Source organism: Leuresthes tenuis, unplaced genomic scaffold (genome assembly GCF_036924035.1).
Source record: "Leuresthes tenuis unplaced genomic scaffold, fLeuTen1.0.hap1 SCAF_3, whole genome shotgun sequence".
In the NCBI taxonomy this organism is placed as follows: domain Eukaryota; kingdom Metazoa; phylum Chordata; class Actinopteri; order Atheriniformes; family Atherinopsidae; genus Leuresthes; species Leuresthes tenuis.
In genome coordinates, this window is record NW_027325357.1 from 16775631 (window position 1) to 16790657 (window position 15027).

The 15027-nt window shown below is 43.0% G+C and overlaps 2 protein-coding genes across 6 annotated transcripts in view; one reads left to right on the top strand and one right to left on the bottom strand.

Annotated features, from left to right (window-relative positions):
- slc25a20 (solute carrier family 25 member 20) lies at positions 1-12636 on the top strand. 2 transcript variants are annotated; one of them, XM_072382162.1, is made up of 18 exons: positions 1-118; positions 217-338; positions 1391-1483; positions 1588-1715; positions 1824-1914; positions 2062-2179; positions 3738-3810; positions 7705-7707; positions 7940-8181; positions 8301-8333; positions 8424-8563; positions 9288-9394; positions 9492-9645; positions 9735-9836; positions 9928-10002; positions 10077-10142; positions 10234-10372; positions 11851-12636. In XM_072382162.1, the coding sequence occupies exons 2-18, from the start codon at positions 234-236 to the stop codon at positions 11973-11975; spliced, it is 1794 nt and encodes a 597-aa protein (XP_072238263.1). In that variant the 5' UTR covers positions 1-118; positions 217-233; the 3' UTR covers positions 11976-12636. The 2 variants fall into 2 exon arrangements, with proteins under 2 accessions (XP_072238263.1, XP_072238262.1); XM_072382161.1 differs by lacking the exons at positions 7705-7707; positions 7940-8181; positions 8301-8333; ... (6 more) ...; positions 10234-10372; positions 11851-12636 and adding exons at positions 3895-4004; positions 4216-4340; positions 5364-6025 and having other exon boundaries at positions 13-118.
- Positions 12637-15027, bottom strand: part of LOC140303401 (msx2-interacting protein) — a 17282-nt gene continuing 14891 nt past the window's right edge. For all 4 annotated transcript variants that reach the window (XM_072382157.1, XM_072382156.1, XM_072382159.1 and 1 more), the window contains 4 exons: positions 14898-14966; positions 14598-14792; positions 14349-14507; positions 12637-13686 (listed from right to left, as the gene is read on the bottom strand). In XM_072382157.1, coding sequence (XP_072238258.1) covers positions 13555-13686; positions 14349-14507; positions 14598-14792; positions 14898-14966 — 555 coding nt within the window. In that variant the 3' untranslated portion in view covers positions 12637-13554. The remainder of the gene's footprint in view (positions 13687-14348; positions 14508-14597; positions 14793-14897; positions 14967-15027) is intronic.

Here is a 15027-nt window from a genome sequence, read left to right on the forward strand (position 1 = left end):
GAGACGTGTCGGAGTAGAGCTGTGTTGCAGTCAGATCGGTCCGGGTGAATAATTGGGTTAAAGGTCCTGCAGACCGCAGTGACAGCCACAGCTCACACAGTCGTCTCTCTGAAAAAAGGTGAAATCTTACTTGTACTGTCTGTACCTTCTTGTCGTGTCTCTGTTTTTTGCTCTCGGTCTCACTCAGTCGCTGCTTTCGTATTTTTCTTCCTTCAGCGTGGCGGAAAGTAAAAATGGCCAAACAGCCGCAGCCGATCAGTCCGCTGAAGAACTTCTTCGCTGGAGGTTTTGGAGGGGTTTGCCTCGTCTTTGCTGGACACCCACTGGACACCATTAAAGTAATTATTGTTGCGCGTTGTGTGTCCGGATTTGTCAAAGTGTTGCTTGATGACATAATAAACAAATACCTTCCGGGTACAGTGTGTGAGCGCAGCTGCTGCAGCCCTTTGACACACATTCAGGGTGTCACATGAGTCATTGCTGCTCAGGTGGAGTGCTCACCTGGAGCACCACCTGTGGTCTTTACTCCTGACTAATACATCGACCAGTATCAACTAACTGAGGATATGTTTGCCAGCAAATTCCGGAAATAAGTTCTAATTGAATCATAAAGATGCGTTTGAGGTGGTTTCCAAATTTCTGCAATACAGTGAGCTGGCAAGTTTATTTTTCTTGCCCAGCACATGCGTTGGTCATAACTCTCCAATAACTGGCCAGAAAATCAAGGGTTGAACACAACTGAGACATAAAAGTGTCAAGGATCAGCATTCATTGCAAGTTGCATTTCTGGTCTGATGAGCTGTTGAATGCTCCTTCCGACTGGTCACTAGCTTTGTCTGACATCCATGTGGCATTGAGCCAAATGGCAAATGCATCACGAGCTGATGACCTTATGCTCTTGTATTGGAATAAGGGATTATTTTGAAGTGTCGATCAGTTTTCTGTTGTTGGACGGAACAGTTAATGAGATCTATGTCTCAGATCAGCAGTGCTTCTAATGAAAGCCTGTGAGGAGTTATTAGGAATCAGGAATGATAAAACAAAGACTAGACACAATTTATTTACTATATTGGTTAAAGGAGAGAAAACAAAACATAAGAGAAGTCCTATTATATACTTACAGGATGTTTCCTATAATTTAATCTATTTTGCACGGCCGAAACATCACATCATTCTATGATCCCGTTTATTAACAATAGCAGCCTCCAGTGCAATCATTGAGGTGAGTTTTGATATTACCAACCCTGACTTGCCCTGATGTTGTCGATTATGCCTTGTAATGTTGGAGTTAGTTTAGTTTAATGGACTAACTGCATAATTAAAAGCTACTTTTGTGCGATCAGCTTGTGTGGAAATGTAAACCTTATAGCTGGCATCCTTTTTCTTTCAGGTGCGATTACAAACTCAATCTAAACCTAAACCTGGAGAGACCCTTGCGTATGCCGGTACCATAGACTGTTTTAAAAAGACTTTAGCCAAAGAGGTGAGTAGACATGCTGCTACAATCTCTAACATAAACTATCGTCCAAACCCCCCCCCCCCCTTCTCCTCACACTGATGTTTTCTCATCGTCATGTTCACATACAGGGTGTCAAAGGACTCTATAAGGGAATGGCCGCCCCAATAATCGGAGTCACACCCATGTTTGCTGTCTGTTTCTTTGGATTTGGGCTAGGCAAGAAACTACAACAGAAAACCCCAAATGATATCCTCACGTAGGTGACTGCTCTGTTGTAGGTGGTCATGTTGTGACGTCATCGTCTCAGACGCTCTGCAGGAAAAGGCTCTGCCGTGCGTCAGCTTCTTGGTCTTGTCTCCCGCAGGTATCCGCAGCTGTATGCTGCCGGGATGTTGTCGGGCATTTTCACCACAGCCATCATGGCTCCAGGAGAGCGCATCAAATGTCTCCTACAGGTCAGAGGTTTTTAATGCGAACTACATGGTGAATTCCACAAATGGGACTCAGCCTACTTTTGATAGAGTTGTTGAAACACTGCAGAGCTTGTCATTTCCAAAAGGAAAGCCGTAAAAACAAAGCATGTGTTCTCTGTGCTCTGGCAGATTCAGGCAGCCTCAGGAGAGGTGAAGTACGCAGGACCCATGGACTGCATCAAACAGCTGTACAGAGAATCTGGAATCAGAGGAGTCTACAAAGGCACAGCTCTGACTCTCATGAGAGGTGCGTCTTTTCAGCCTTTTTTTTTTTTTTTATTATTAGTATTTATTTCAGATTGCGCGATGCCCATCGAGTCAGCATTACTTCGAGGTGAACACTCCAAATCTCTGTAGCTGTCGCAATGGGAAATTTGAATTAGCCTTATGCTTGTGTCTCAACATGTTAACATTACTTTGAGACGTGGTCTTACTTTCTCAGGCACAAGATATTCCAGTAAATCGTTCCTTTTATTTACTATTCATTCTGTTTTGCACACTCCACAAAGGTAGGTACCAGATGTGCTCGGGTTACCAGATCTGCTCGGGGGCCCTGCGCCTGTTTGGGTTTACGTTTACCCCACTATTTACATTTTATGAATGAAGTATTTTTTGCCAATATGAGGTTATTTAATAGAAACTCCAACTTTATTACAAACTACATTGCGTCCCATTTCATAAGAATCGGATGTGCTCGGGGGTGAAGTCCCTTTCGAAAGATAATGCTGGATTTCTTTGTAAAAGCCGTCCATGTTTCCTACGAAGAGCCGCGAAAACGACTTCAATAGGTTGGTTTTTTTTTACCTCTTCAGTAAATTGTCCGGACCAATCACATTCCCAATCACATTCCCAATCACATTCCCAATCACATTCCCAATCACATTCCCAATCACATTCCCAATCACATTCCCAATCACATTCCCAATCACATTCCCAATCACATTCCCAATCACATTCCCTTACGTCATCGTGCCAACGTCCAGCCAATAGGCGCAGGGCCCCGAGCAGATCTGGTAACCCGAGCACATCTGGTACCTACACCGGCTCATTAAGGCCAACCAGAGATAAGAAGAAGTTAGCTTGGACTTTTTTTCCCTCTCTCTCTTGTGTTCGTGTATAATACGACATGCACTGAAATTATAGGTCCGAGCCACACTCTGACACAGGTGCTCCGTGTTGAAACCTTTGCTCTCTCTTGTACAAGAACTATTCAATAAACCTGCCAGAGTGCTTTTCACCTGAACAGTGCTTGGATCATCATCATCATTTTTTTCCACCACACTCTTCATCTCAGTTTAAGTCTCGTCAGCCACGACAGACACGGCACACCTGAAACTCCAGATGTGGGCAGTTGATTTGCATTATGGGCAATGTAGGCAAAGGAGCTCAACGCTGAGGAACTCAGTTGCTGTTAAAGTCGGTGCAGCAGCAGTAAAGAGGGTCACTGTAGGTTTAACAGCCTGCGGGGTGCAGCCTACTTTGGACTCCTGGAGTTGTGTTGCTTTTATCAGCTGCTTTATAGACTGCCGACTAACACCTGGTGAATCAATAATTTGCCACAGTTACTTCTGAGTTCCAGTAGTAGTTCCAAGATGTTTTCATGATGTCTTAGTGTCTCTGTTAATGTAAAGAACATCACCGTTGTTCATCAGTGGAATTTGCACATTAAGTAAGAATCACATCATTCTCACGTTTATCCTTATAATTATTCTGTAGATCAGTTAAATGGAACTATATTTCAGATATTTCTGAAGTTATAATGAAAATCTTGCTGCTCACGTATTTATTTCTTCTGTATAATGCAGATGTGCCGGCCAGTGGGATGTACTTCATGTCTTACGAGTGGCTGAAGAACCTCCTCACGCCAGCGGGAAAAAGGTGGGCTTTTACTCTTCATCGCAGTTTTTACAGCCTCTTCCATAAAGGTCTCTGAGCAGCTGGACCTGTTGTTTCTCCCCACAGCCACGATGAGCTCAGTGTTCCCAGTGTGCTGTTCGCTGGAGGAATGGCCGGGATCTTTAACTGGGCTGTTGCAATTCCACCTGACGTACTGAAGTCTCGCTTCCAAACAGGTTTGCTTATATGGGGGGGGAAAAAGAAAAAATATATTGTTTATATGAACGTAATCTGTTTGCTCCACATCTGTTATGACTATGATTAGCTGAAATATATAGAAATAGTGACGCCGCAGTGCTTCAGAAGCTGAGTTTCCCATTGCCTTTTAGTTTCCAGCCTTAGATCTAGAGATTCTTCTCTCTGAAGCGGTGTCTCTCTCTGTTTCAGCTCCAGAGGGAAAGTATCCAAACGGCTTCCGAGATGTTCTGCGGGAGCTGATCAGGGAGGAGGGTGTTTCTTCTCTGTATAAAGGCTTCAGCGCTGTCATGCTCAGAGCTTTCCCCGCAAACGCCGTGAGTGTGCATCACTTATCCCTCAGCTCAGAGACGCTGCGACCCTTTTAGAGCAGCTGGATGAACATCTGGACGTGCAGTGGCATTCAGTTTGAAGGGGTGATGAAGAAGGTTCAGGGATGAATGTGTGTGTAGAAACATCTCTCGCATAATGTGTGATTGAGGTGTCGCGAGGGAACGTTTGAAATGCATTAAATGCAGTTTTCATTCTTACTCGAACCAAAACAAAGCCCAAGAACTGAAGTAGCAAGCGATCTGCTCCGTAAGTTTAGAGCAAATGGAGCGAAATGGTAGGGTTGAAAAGGAGAGGCCAAAATACTTATCTACTTACACAAAAACTACATCAGGGCGGAGGACTGGCAACGCCTGCCTTATCTGCAACGGATGAGACGCAGACTGCACAAGATGTAACCTGGTGTGGAGATGATCAGGAGGGAGAAACAGATGTGCAGATGGCATGTCGGCCGTTTTATTAATCAGCCTCTGGAAGCCACGAAACACTATTCTACCAGAAAATCAGAGTTAACTCTACATTATTATTCCCTTTTCAAAGACTAACAAGATCCTCAATAGAAATCATGTCCGACAGCACAAAACTCTTTAAAGCTGGGGAAAGATGAGGAGGAGATTTCATTTTTCAGATTTTTTTGTGCAGTTGTTGAAGGGAAAAAAGTTTTGTGTGCCCAGAGATATTTAACTTTTCAGATAAGCTTAAGGTTAAACGAGCCTGATTGCAGTCTTTATTAGAAAAGGTCAGGTAATGGACTTTTTTTTAAGTAATCCAACCCTGTCACAGGCTTCTGCCGAGAACTCAAGTCGGCTGATGCCCACAATGCAGGAGAAGGCTATAAAATGACGATTAAGTGTTTTTAGTTAACTTGTTCTTCAGGTTATATTGGAGTTAAGAAATGCTTTATGAGAACTGCTGCTTGTTATCAGTAGAAAGACTATTCAAAACCTCCAAAAGGCGGGAATCTGTTGAACATTTTGTCAGTCACCTGTGTCTTTGTCCTTTGTTTTCAGGCTTGTTTCTTAGGATTTGAGCTGGCAATGAAGTTTCTGAACTGGCTCGCTCCGAATCTGTGATGGAAGCGTGGAGACGCCTCGTCTGGGAATTACCTGAAACGCACACACACACACACACACACACACACACAGATCAAATGAAATTATGAGATTCTAATTTTTGATTTCTAATATTGTGCTTGATGATTGTCGGAGCGTCGGGGTTCTGTAGATACATGGATGTTCAGACCTGCAGAGAGTTCAGTGAAGACATGTCGCGATGACTCCGTAGCAGTGCCAGTACACACCCACAAACAGAGAGACAGTCGAATGTTCTCACTCCTTTAGTTTTACTTGTTTCCCGCTTGTTTTATGTCTTCTTTTTAATTAGAAAAGGAGTGAGGTTCACATGCTGTGCCTTACCTTTTGTTATGTGCGAGCTGGTGTTCTTATCAGGGAAAAGGTGCGTTCTCTTGCACTTTGATAGTCAGTCTCTCAGCAATACACGCCCTTGAGTTGTCTGCATCCCGTACACTTCTGTACCCGCTCAGTGACCACTGACACTGGACTTTGCGTTCATCCGATCGAAAATCACGAGAGTGACCATCATGAGGGATCAAACGGTGTTAGAATGTCAACATGTAAAAAGAAAATTAAAGGAATCCATCTGTAGAAACTCACTTTTCCACACGTTTGTCTTCTTGTTCGCAGTAATTGACGTATAACAGAGAGGCTTTAAAAACAACGGTAGCGTGCTTTAAAGCAGTGAAGTTACAACATTTGACATTAAAACATCTAGGAAATCTTTTTAATTCTTCTTTTAATCTGTAAACTTGCCACAAGAAGGATTCATGCTCTCATCTAAAGACCTCTGAAAATAACAAGAACCACCGGAGGCGTTTCTTTATTAAAGGTATGAACACTGGAAAAACACAGTCCTTCAGGGATATTATGGTCTTGTGAGAAAGTGCAGCCTCCCTCCATTCTAAGGTTTTTAGGTAACACATCGTATTATATCACATTTAGGACGTGATAAAAGAAAAACCATCTGGTCCTTAACAGATCTTAAAAGAGATAAATCGGATGGAAAAACAACATGTGACACCAAAGGCAGGAAAATTGGGTCAGAAGCAGCAACCCGTGATTCAACTGCTGGGACAAAGACCTTTAGCAGCAATAACTTTCAAGCACTCATTTTCTCTATGATGTTATCAGTCACTGCTGTGGAACAACTTTAGTCCTCTTTACAACGTTGCCTCAGTTCATTAAGGTTTGCAGCATTTATTTATCCACAGCCACAGGACAATAATCGGGTTAAGATCTGGACTTTGTCCGTGTCATTGCAACACCTTGATTAGTTTTTATTTCAGACAATCTGTTGTAGATTTGCTGCTGCGTTTGGCATCATTGTCCCGTTGTATGAATCGTTTTCAGCCAACCTTTAGCTGTTGGATAGATGACATCATATTTGACGCTACAATGCTTTAGTATACATGGAAATGGCTTCATAAACCTCCCCAGATTGATGGCAGCAACAGTTGCCTCTCTAAGATCGTTGCTGATGTCTTTCCTCCTCGGCATTGCTGCTCCAGACCAGCAAACTACAGAAAATCCTTTGCTTTTGTGGATGTGCTCACATTTGCTGTTGATCAGTTAATCGAGTGCATTTGATTATCTGCACCTGGGTGCTACTTACCCTCTGGACTCCTATACTTAGTTTTTCACACAATTTTTCTGCATTTTGGCTTAGTTTTTGTCGAATGAACAATGTGACGAACGCGCACATTTTTCTTTTTGGTGGCATGTCAGTTAATTTATTAAGTAACAGTGAATTAACATGAATTAAATAGTGATTTTTGGGGGTTTTTTAAGCATGAAGTAATTACATAAAACCAGAGTTGATCGTGAGTTCATGGTGAGCAACAGGAGGTCATGATTTATCCTGAATTAACTCAGGCATTAGATCATCATGACCCGTGTTTTGACTCAGGAAAAGTTAGGTTTATGTTTTTTTACCCTTTAAGTGTAACCGGCTGCCATTTTTGTCTGCCGCAGCTGAAAGATTCATACTGAGATTTATGTATCTTTTAACATTTCAAATAAAAACGTTAACCGAGTTTTCCAAAAAATTGAACTCCATAGCCCAATACAAAGTTTCCTTTTCATTATCTGGTTTCCTTATATAAGAATTCAAATTGAAATCTCCTGTCTGATGGTGCCAGACGTTAACACGAGTCAGACGTTCAAGATAAACGGTTAAAACTGCTCTGAGGGGGTCGTTTCTATCTGATATGTAAACCATTGGAGAGCCTTTAATTACGGATGATGTGAAAAAGTTTGGGTCAATACTTTCCGAGAGACTGTGCTAAATAAAGACATCAATAAAGTGGAGAGTGGGAGAGGGGGGAGGAGGAGTCATTCTGTTCTGTGACGATTATTCAGAAAGGCAGAATGTGAATCAGATCTTTGTATCATTCATTGCTGACGATGCTGAGGTATTTCGGCCTTTAAAGACTTAACTCGGTATAGATGGAGGACTTCTAGAGGTTTGACAGTGAGAGTTCAGCGCCTGACCTCTGAACCTGAGCCATGAGTGGTGTGGAGGTACCGGCGGGCTTGAAAGAGCTGCTGCAGGGATACACGGTGGAGGTGCTTCGTCGCCGGCCTCCGAACTTGGTCGAGTTTGCTGTGCAGCACTTTACGCGCGTTCTGGAGAGCCAAAAGAATGACCAGCGAGCCAAGAAAAGCAGCGCCACACCGGAGCAACAGGGGGCCAAAACTATTCCAAAGAAACCCAAAGAGGACGACGAGGAAGAGGAGGAGAAGGACGCCGTCCGTGAGTAACATCGCACCGCAAAAATCACTTCCGAGTAGCTGTGACAGTGTGGCATGACACGCTCCCTCATGCCTTATCAGCCCTGCCAGTGTGTAATGCTGACCTCTGACTCTCTGCAGAGCCCATCCCTGGTAGATGTCGCAGAGTCGCAGGTCAGTAAGCGGAAGGTTTAAGTGTGACGGACATGAAGTGGCGCTGGCAGAAAGGTACAGTACTGTGATGTGATGTTTGCTCTGCTGCAGTTTGCGCGGAGGCCTACAACCCCGATGATGACAAAGACGATGACACGGAGCCCCAGGTGGTGCATCCCAAAACGGCCGAGCAGCGTGGGCGGCTTCAGGATGCGTGCAAAGACATTCTACTGTTCAAAACTCTGGAGAAGGTACGAGGCGTGAAAGGAGGGGCAGAAAGAGGCGGTCGCCTGTTAGATTTGTAGAAGCAGCCCTCTTGGGTCTGTTTCCTCAGTCGAAGATAAACAGGAAGAGGCGGTGCTCGAAAGTTTGTGAACCCTGTAAAACCCTCTATATTCCTGCATAAAATACCTAAAACATCAAATGTTTTTTTCCCCACACAAATCCTACATGAGATGTAAAGAGAAGTTGTATGCTTTATTCGTTTATTTAACTTTTAAATCTTAATATAAAATCAAGTGCCAGGGTGTCCTGTTGTGATGAAAGATCAGATCTGATTCAAGTGTTTCACAAACAGAGGATTCCTGAGGAATCTTTTTGCTGGATCTGATACAATATGTACGGCGCACTGTCCCTGTTGAACAACAAACATCATCCGTAAAGCACGGGGGTGGAAGTATCATGGTTTTGGCTTACTTTGCTGCAAGTGAACCGGGACAACTCACGGATTCATGAATTCTAAATTAGACAAACAAATATAATTGGATATTTTTATTTTTCGGTGGTTTGCTGATGTTTTAGGGAAACTTATAGCAAAAATATAGAAAATTATAAAGCTTTTACAACTTTTCAAGCAAACTTCCAGAAAACCTGCGGTCTGCTCCTGCTGTTGGGTCTTTTGAATGAGCGCTCGTGACTTTTCTTAATATGTGCGCTGCAAATAAACTTTTGCCTGCTTCTCTAAACGTCGTACAGGAGCAGTTCTCTGAGGTTTTGGATGCCATGTTTGAGGTGTTGGTCAAACCTCAGGAGCACATCATAGACCAGGGAGATGATGGTGATAATTTCTATGTCATAGAGAAGTGAGTAAAACAGTTTTTTTTTCTTTGTAATATTTAATTTCCCTGAGGTTGTGTCGGACATTAGACCGACTTCTCCTCCGCGTCTCACCTTTTCCAGAGGCGTGTATGACATCTTTGTGCAGAAGGGTGGGGCGAGCGTGTGTGTCGGAAAGTATAACAACAAGGGGAGCTTCGGAGAGCTGGCTCTGATGTACAACACGCCGCGAGCTGCCACAATCGTGGCGACGCAGGAGGGCTCGCTGTGGGGGCTGGTGAGTGTGAGACCTGTGTGTGAAGCATGCTGCCTGCTGCGGTCCAGCGAAACGAACAAAAGGAGTTACATCTCTCTCTCTCTCTCTAGGATCGAGCAACATTTCACAGGCTGATTGTGAAAAACAACGCGAAGAAGAGGAGGATGTATGAGGCCTTCATAGAGTGTGTTCCTCTTCTGAAGTCTCTGGAGGTTTGAGACAAACTGAAAAATCCCGTTCACACGTGACTGCAGTGACCCCGAACTTCAGCTCTGTATCACCTGTGTCCCGCTTCATTTGCAGCTCTCTGAGAGGATGAAGATTGTTGATGTTCTGGGAGCACGAGTGTTCAAAGACGGGGAGCGCATAATAACACAGGTACGGTGGTGTTCGACTCGTTGCTTTCTGCTCATCTGTATGTGTCCTGATCGAAGCATCTCTGCTGCACACAGGGTGAGAAGGCCGATTGTTTCTACATTGTGGAATCGGGAGAGGTGAAGATAATGATCAAAACCAAAGTAAGTACCGCGCGAAAAGCAAATATCTGGTCAGTCGCCGTCACTAGAATATCAACTTTATCAAATGACATGACTTTTTGCGTTGCTACAGACGAAGTCGGGCCAGCAGAATAACTCAGAGGTGGAAGTGGCTCGTTGCTCCAGGGGTCAGTACTTCGGGGAGCTGGCGCTGGTGACCAGCAAACCTCGGGCAGCATCAGTCTATGCCGTGGGAGAAACCAAATGTTTAGGTATGTCGCGTTTTTCATGGATTTCAGCTCTCTGCACCACTTCGGTGCTAAAATACTGTCGATTTGATTTTAAAACTTGTCGATTACTAAATGCGAGACAACACATGAAAGTTGATTTATATTAATATATATATTAAATTAATATTAATATTTTTTTTTTTACAGACACAACCTTTGTTTTTCTGTCTTTGTGATGATTAATCTTCAGCATATTGCCTTCCGTAACCCTGGACTCTAAATCTAACGTTTACAGCTGTTATCAAAGCAAACTATGTTTCCTTACATAGTGATTCAATTATTTATTTTATTGTCCCAAAACAGCAAATAATTATGTTGATTTACTGGGATTAGAAAGGCCTTTTGTGAAAAAACTGTCGTACATAGCTTGCTCCAAACGCTGTTTAGTCAGTATTGATAGAGGTTGACTTTTGAAAGCTTTTACACTGAGAGGCAACAATATCCATAAAGAATTTCAAAGTTTGATTCTCCACAGGACACCTTTCCACTTTATCTCAATGAAATGAATGAACTGAGGCCACAAGAAGACTGTATTTCAATATATATAATATACAGTATATATGTTCATATACACACATGGATACAGCTCTGAGCTGTATTCACCGACAATGGATTGTCAGATTTCCATTAGAGCCAGGTCTGTGTTCTATGCAGCGCTGCCTGAGGGCCCAAAGCCGAGTGCCAGTCAGTATTGTTTTCATGCCCCCCCTCCTCCAATATTATTAGTATTCATTCATTTACTGTTCAACCTCTCTGGGATGATTTTTTTCAATAGTAAATCATTTTACTGAGCCGTTACCAGGTAACGTCATTTGTTGGTGAGATCTTTCCCCCAGATACAAAATTCAAAGCAAGCATTTATTCCTTTTTTTTCTAAACAAAATGAATCAGTTTGAACATTTGATAGAACACATTGGTACTACTTCCAAATAAATGCAGGATTTCAATATTTCTGACATCACTGAATCGTGTTTTTTGCATTTCGAACAGTGACTTGACCTTTTTTTTCTTCTTTTTTTTGGATACAAGAGTGTCAGTAACAGAACAGCTTAAAAAAAAGAGATTTCATCACCAATATCCAACACTGAAAGAGGAAAAACATTCATTGTCAAACAAATCAATTTTTTTTTTCACCAAGCTGATAACGAGGTCAAATTGTAGCACAGGCAGCCTGAATCCACAGATGCACCAATCACAGCAGAGCGGACTCTGTGACGTTGGCGGTTTCACAAACCGAACGATCATTTGTGTCGGTTCTGTTTTTGTTCAATTAACTAAGACATTGGTTTTTTTTTTTGGTTTTTTTTTATCTTGTATCATCCCGTTTTGGCTGAGGAGCAGACGAGGGACACATAAAAAGAAATTTCAGTTAACGATAAAGTGCTTTAGGCTCTCAATCAGGAAAATAAAGGCCTTCAATAGTAAAAGACAAATCACAATGTGTTTTTTTTTTCTTCCAGTAATTGACATCCAGGCTTTTGAGCGCTTGCTGGGACCCTGCATGGACATCATGAAGAGGAACATCTCCCAGTACGAGGACCAGCTGGTGGCGTTGTTTGGCTCCAGTGACGACTTGAAACACTAGAATACCACGTAGCGGGAAATCTAGCTTTTTTTTTTTTTTTAAATCAGTCGTCGTAGCGGCAACAATCGCCCCCTTCGGGTAAATAAATGTAAGACTTGAGCGACTCTGTACCGGGATAAAAAGATTCAAGCTTTGCGTCATGTGAAAGATGTGCCAGACGAGCCAAGCAACGTCAACATCCGTGACAACGCATAGCGTTTGCTACGACCTCAACAACCCGTCGTACTCGACCTTTGTGGGTCCGATTAGCCTTTTAAGAAGCGGAAATGACAAATCAAGGCGTGGTCATATAGTACACGGCTTTCTGGTACACTTCAACAGGGCAGAGCCACTTTCTGCTATAAGTTCAAATATATTTTAGCTTTCAAAAGCTAATTTTTCGATGAATACCCCGTACACCGTAAAACAAGATGTCACGAGTGTTTTAAAGAGCTATGCAGCTGGCACAGCTCCACTGGCGTTATAGCACTGCTAAATTCCCTTCTTGATTACTACACGAGCCAATGTAGCATTTTTCCTTTGCAATCAGGAAACTTTAGCAATCTGTTAGCAGTCCCCCTTCCTCTGGTTTGTTCAAACCCTCAAACGGCATGAAAACTGACTTACCACCGTTTGCCTTCAGGATTACAGAGAGTATAAAAATAAAGCATCATCTTAAAAATTCATGTTTTCTGGAGTTTGTTTTTATTCGAGTTACAAAATATGAAGTGCCTTCAGCAGACTCCCAAGAGTTTGCCAACCTTCTTGTGTTACAAGTATTTACACCCAAAAATTAAGGATCCATCGAAATTTCCACACTGTGTTATGTCCCAGAGTTAAAGTCTCTTAAGTCTTCCAAGTTCCGTTGACGTTTAAATATTTAAAATATTTACAAAGTCCCGTATTCAAAAACTCCCAAATCATACTGTAGCTTGTTCAATGCAAAGGCAGGTGCCAGAGGTGCGACTGCTTCAGTAGTGTGAGAAAATGAGCAGAGTTGGTGGAATTAAAGGAGCGGCTAAATGAACATGGTCCTCAACAGGGTCTCCAAAGATTTACAAGTTAATTCTTCCTCCTCTAAAGAAAGCCAGAGTGAGGAAGCCTGTACATAATCGTTTTTAAAATTACAAGTCGAAATGTCTTTTCAGCCATTAAAGGTACAACAGCTGCTATGATCCTCCTGTGAAGAAATGGAGATGACAAAAGACAAATGTAGGAAACAGGCCATCCAGATAGGTCACTAAGTCTTATTCAGCAAACATCCTGATTTTTCTTTCTTCAGAGCATCTCCGAATGATAAAATAAAACTTCAATAAATAGAGATACAGCAGAGAAATGGTCAAGTAAGACTCATTCTGGTTTGTTCCATCCCTGAGTTCTTTTGAGAAGGACAAATATACCAGACAGGAGAAACAAAAGAAGAAGAAGAAAAAAAAAAACTGAGGGGGTGGAAAAAAAAAGCAAAAAGTGTTGATTGATAGGGTACATCCTACACATTCCCCATTGTGTCCTGGGGTGGGAAAAAATATTATATTCCTCTGGTTTCCTGAGGCTCATCGGTGAGAACGTCTGTTGATAGGACGGGTCCCAGCAGTGACAGTTACACAGAGGTGATGACAATCATGAGGTGTGGCGAGATGCTGGAGATCCTGTTCAGAAGGTCGGGGGCGAGCTGCGACAAGTGGCTCTCTGAAAACTCGCAGGGCGGGAAGATCTGAAGCACATAAGCGGGCTGGAAAAACAAAAGCCGACATCAGTTGCACAAACGGCGTGAGTGTGTCTGAGTGACATGAGGACTAAACAATGACTTCGGATCGAAGGGACGGTCTACGAGCTTTATCAGGAGATGCATTTCTTGTGACCGTCCTTCTTGAAAAGAGTTTGATTTGTAATGATTAGCTGGACAGGACTCCTGTTCGGGTTAACAGCCGTTAATCACAGACACTGTGGAGGTCGGGCAAAAGCTGTACGGTAATGTCAACTTTCTCAGTGTTTTGAGTCAGAATAAACTGCCACATTCATACAGGGAGTCAACACTACAATGTTGTTCTCAGTCTCACTGCCTGGTCTCTGGTCAACCAAACTACCCTTGTAGGTGCTGTTTACGGGTCCACTCCACTACAGGAGACTCCCCACTAACAATGTTTTCACAGCTGGAAGTAATCCAGAGTATCCTGCTCAGACGTAGTGTACAATGCAAAAAGGAAATCACACTATTTTATTTCCAGCACGTCTAGAATGGCGGATGAGGCTCCCTGATGACTGTTTGAGTTGATATTAAATGTTTGAATGCGTGTATTTGAGTGCTGTAAAAACACACAGTTCAGGGACCTGATGTGCTTTTTGAGTCGAAACAAACTACCGAACCCTCACACATATAGTGTCATGTCTCACCTGATTGGAACCTGGGTTGGGGATATTGATGATACCGGCAGCCAACTTCGCCTGCAAGTAGTTGATGAATGCAGCCTTAAGAGCTTGAGTTTGGTTTAGGACATCGTCTTGATCACGTCCACAGGGCAGAGCGAGGAGAAGGCAGAAATCACTGTCCCCCTGCAGAGGCGAAAAAGGTTCATGTGGGCAAGACTGAATTTTATGGAACAGAAAACGGATTAGTTGGGAGTAAGACAAAAATGCACATACTGTCATTCTTCTTGCTACACTCTCCAGCTGTGAAGCCTCCAGTCTCATTCTCTGGACTATCCTTAGAAGCGCGCCTCCTTCTTGTAGAGGCAGGGATCGATGAGCCAGAGCTTTGTTGCCACAGACAAAATGCAACTGGACTGCAGCTGTGTCGTTCTTCAGTGCCAGAAGGCCTTGCCACACAATAGGGTATTTCTGAATTAACGGCACAAAGAAAAAAAAAAAAAAGAGTCAGACAAAGACAGCTCTCAGAACCAACAGCGCTGTAGACCATTTAAAACGACATGGTTTTTGTCTTACTGTGAGCAACTGCACCATATTAGCAGGCTGTGTCATCTTGGCATCTGGTTTGGCCTGGAGGTCTGCACCCTTCGGATTCAAGAGGCAGGAGCGGTTTTGTTAGTATGAAGGCACCAAACATCTGTGTATA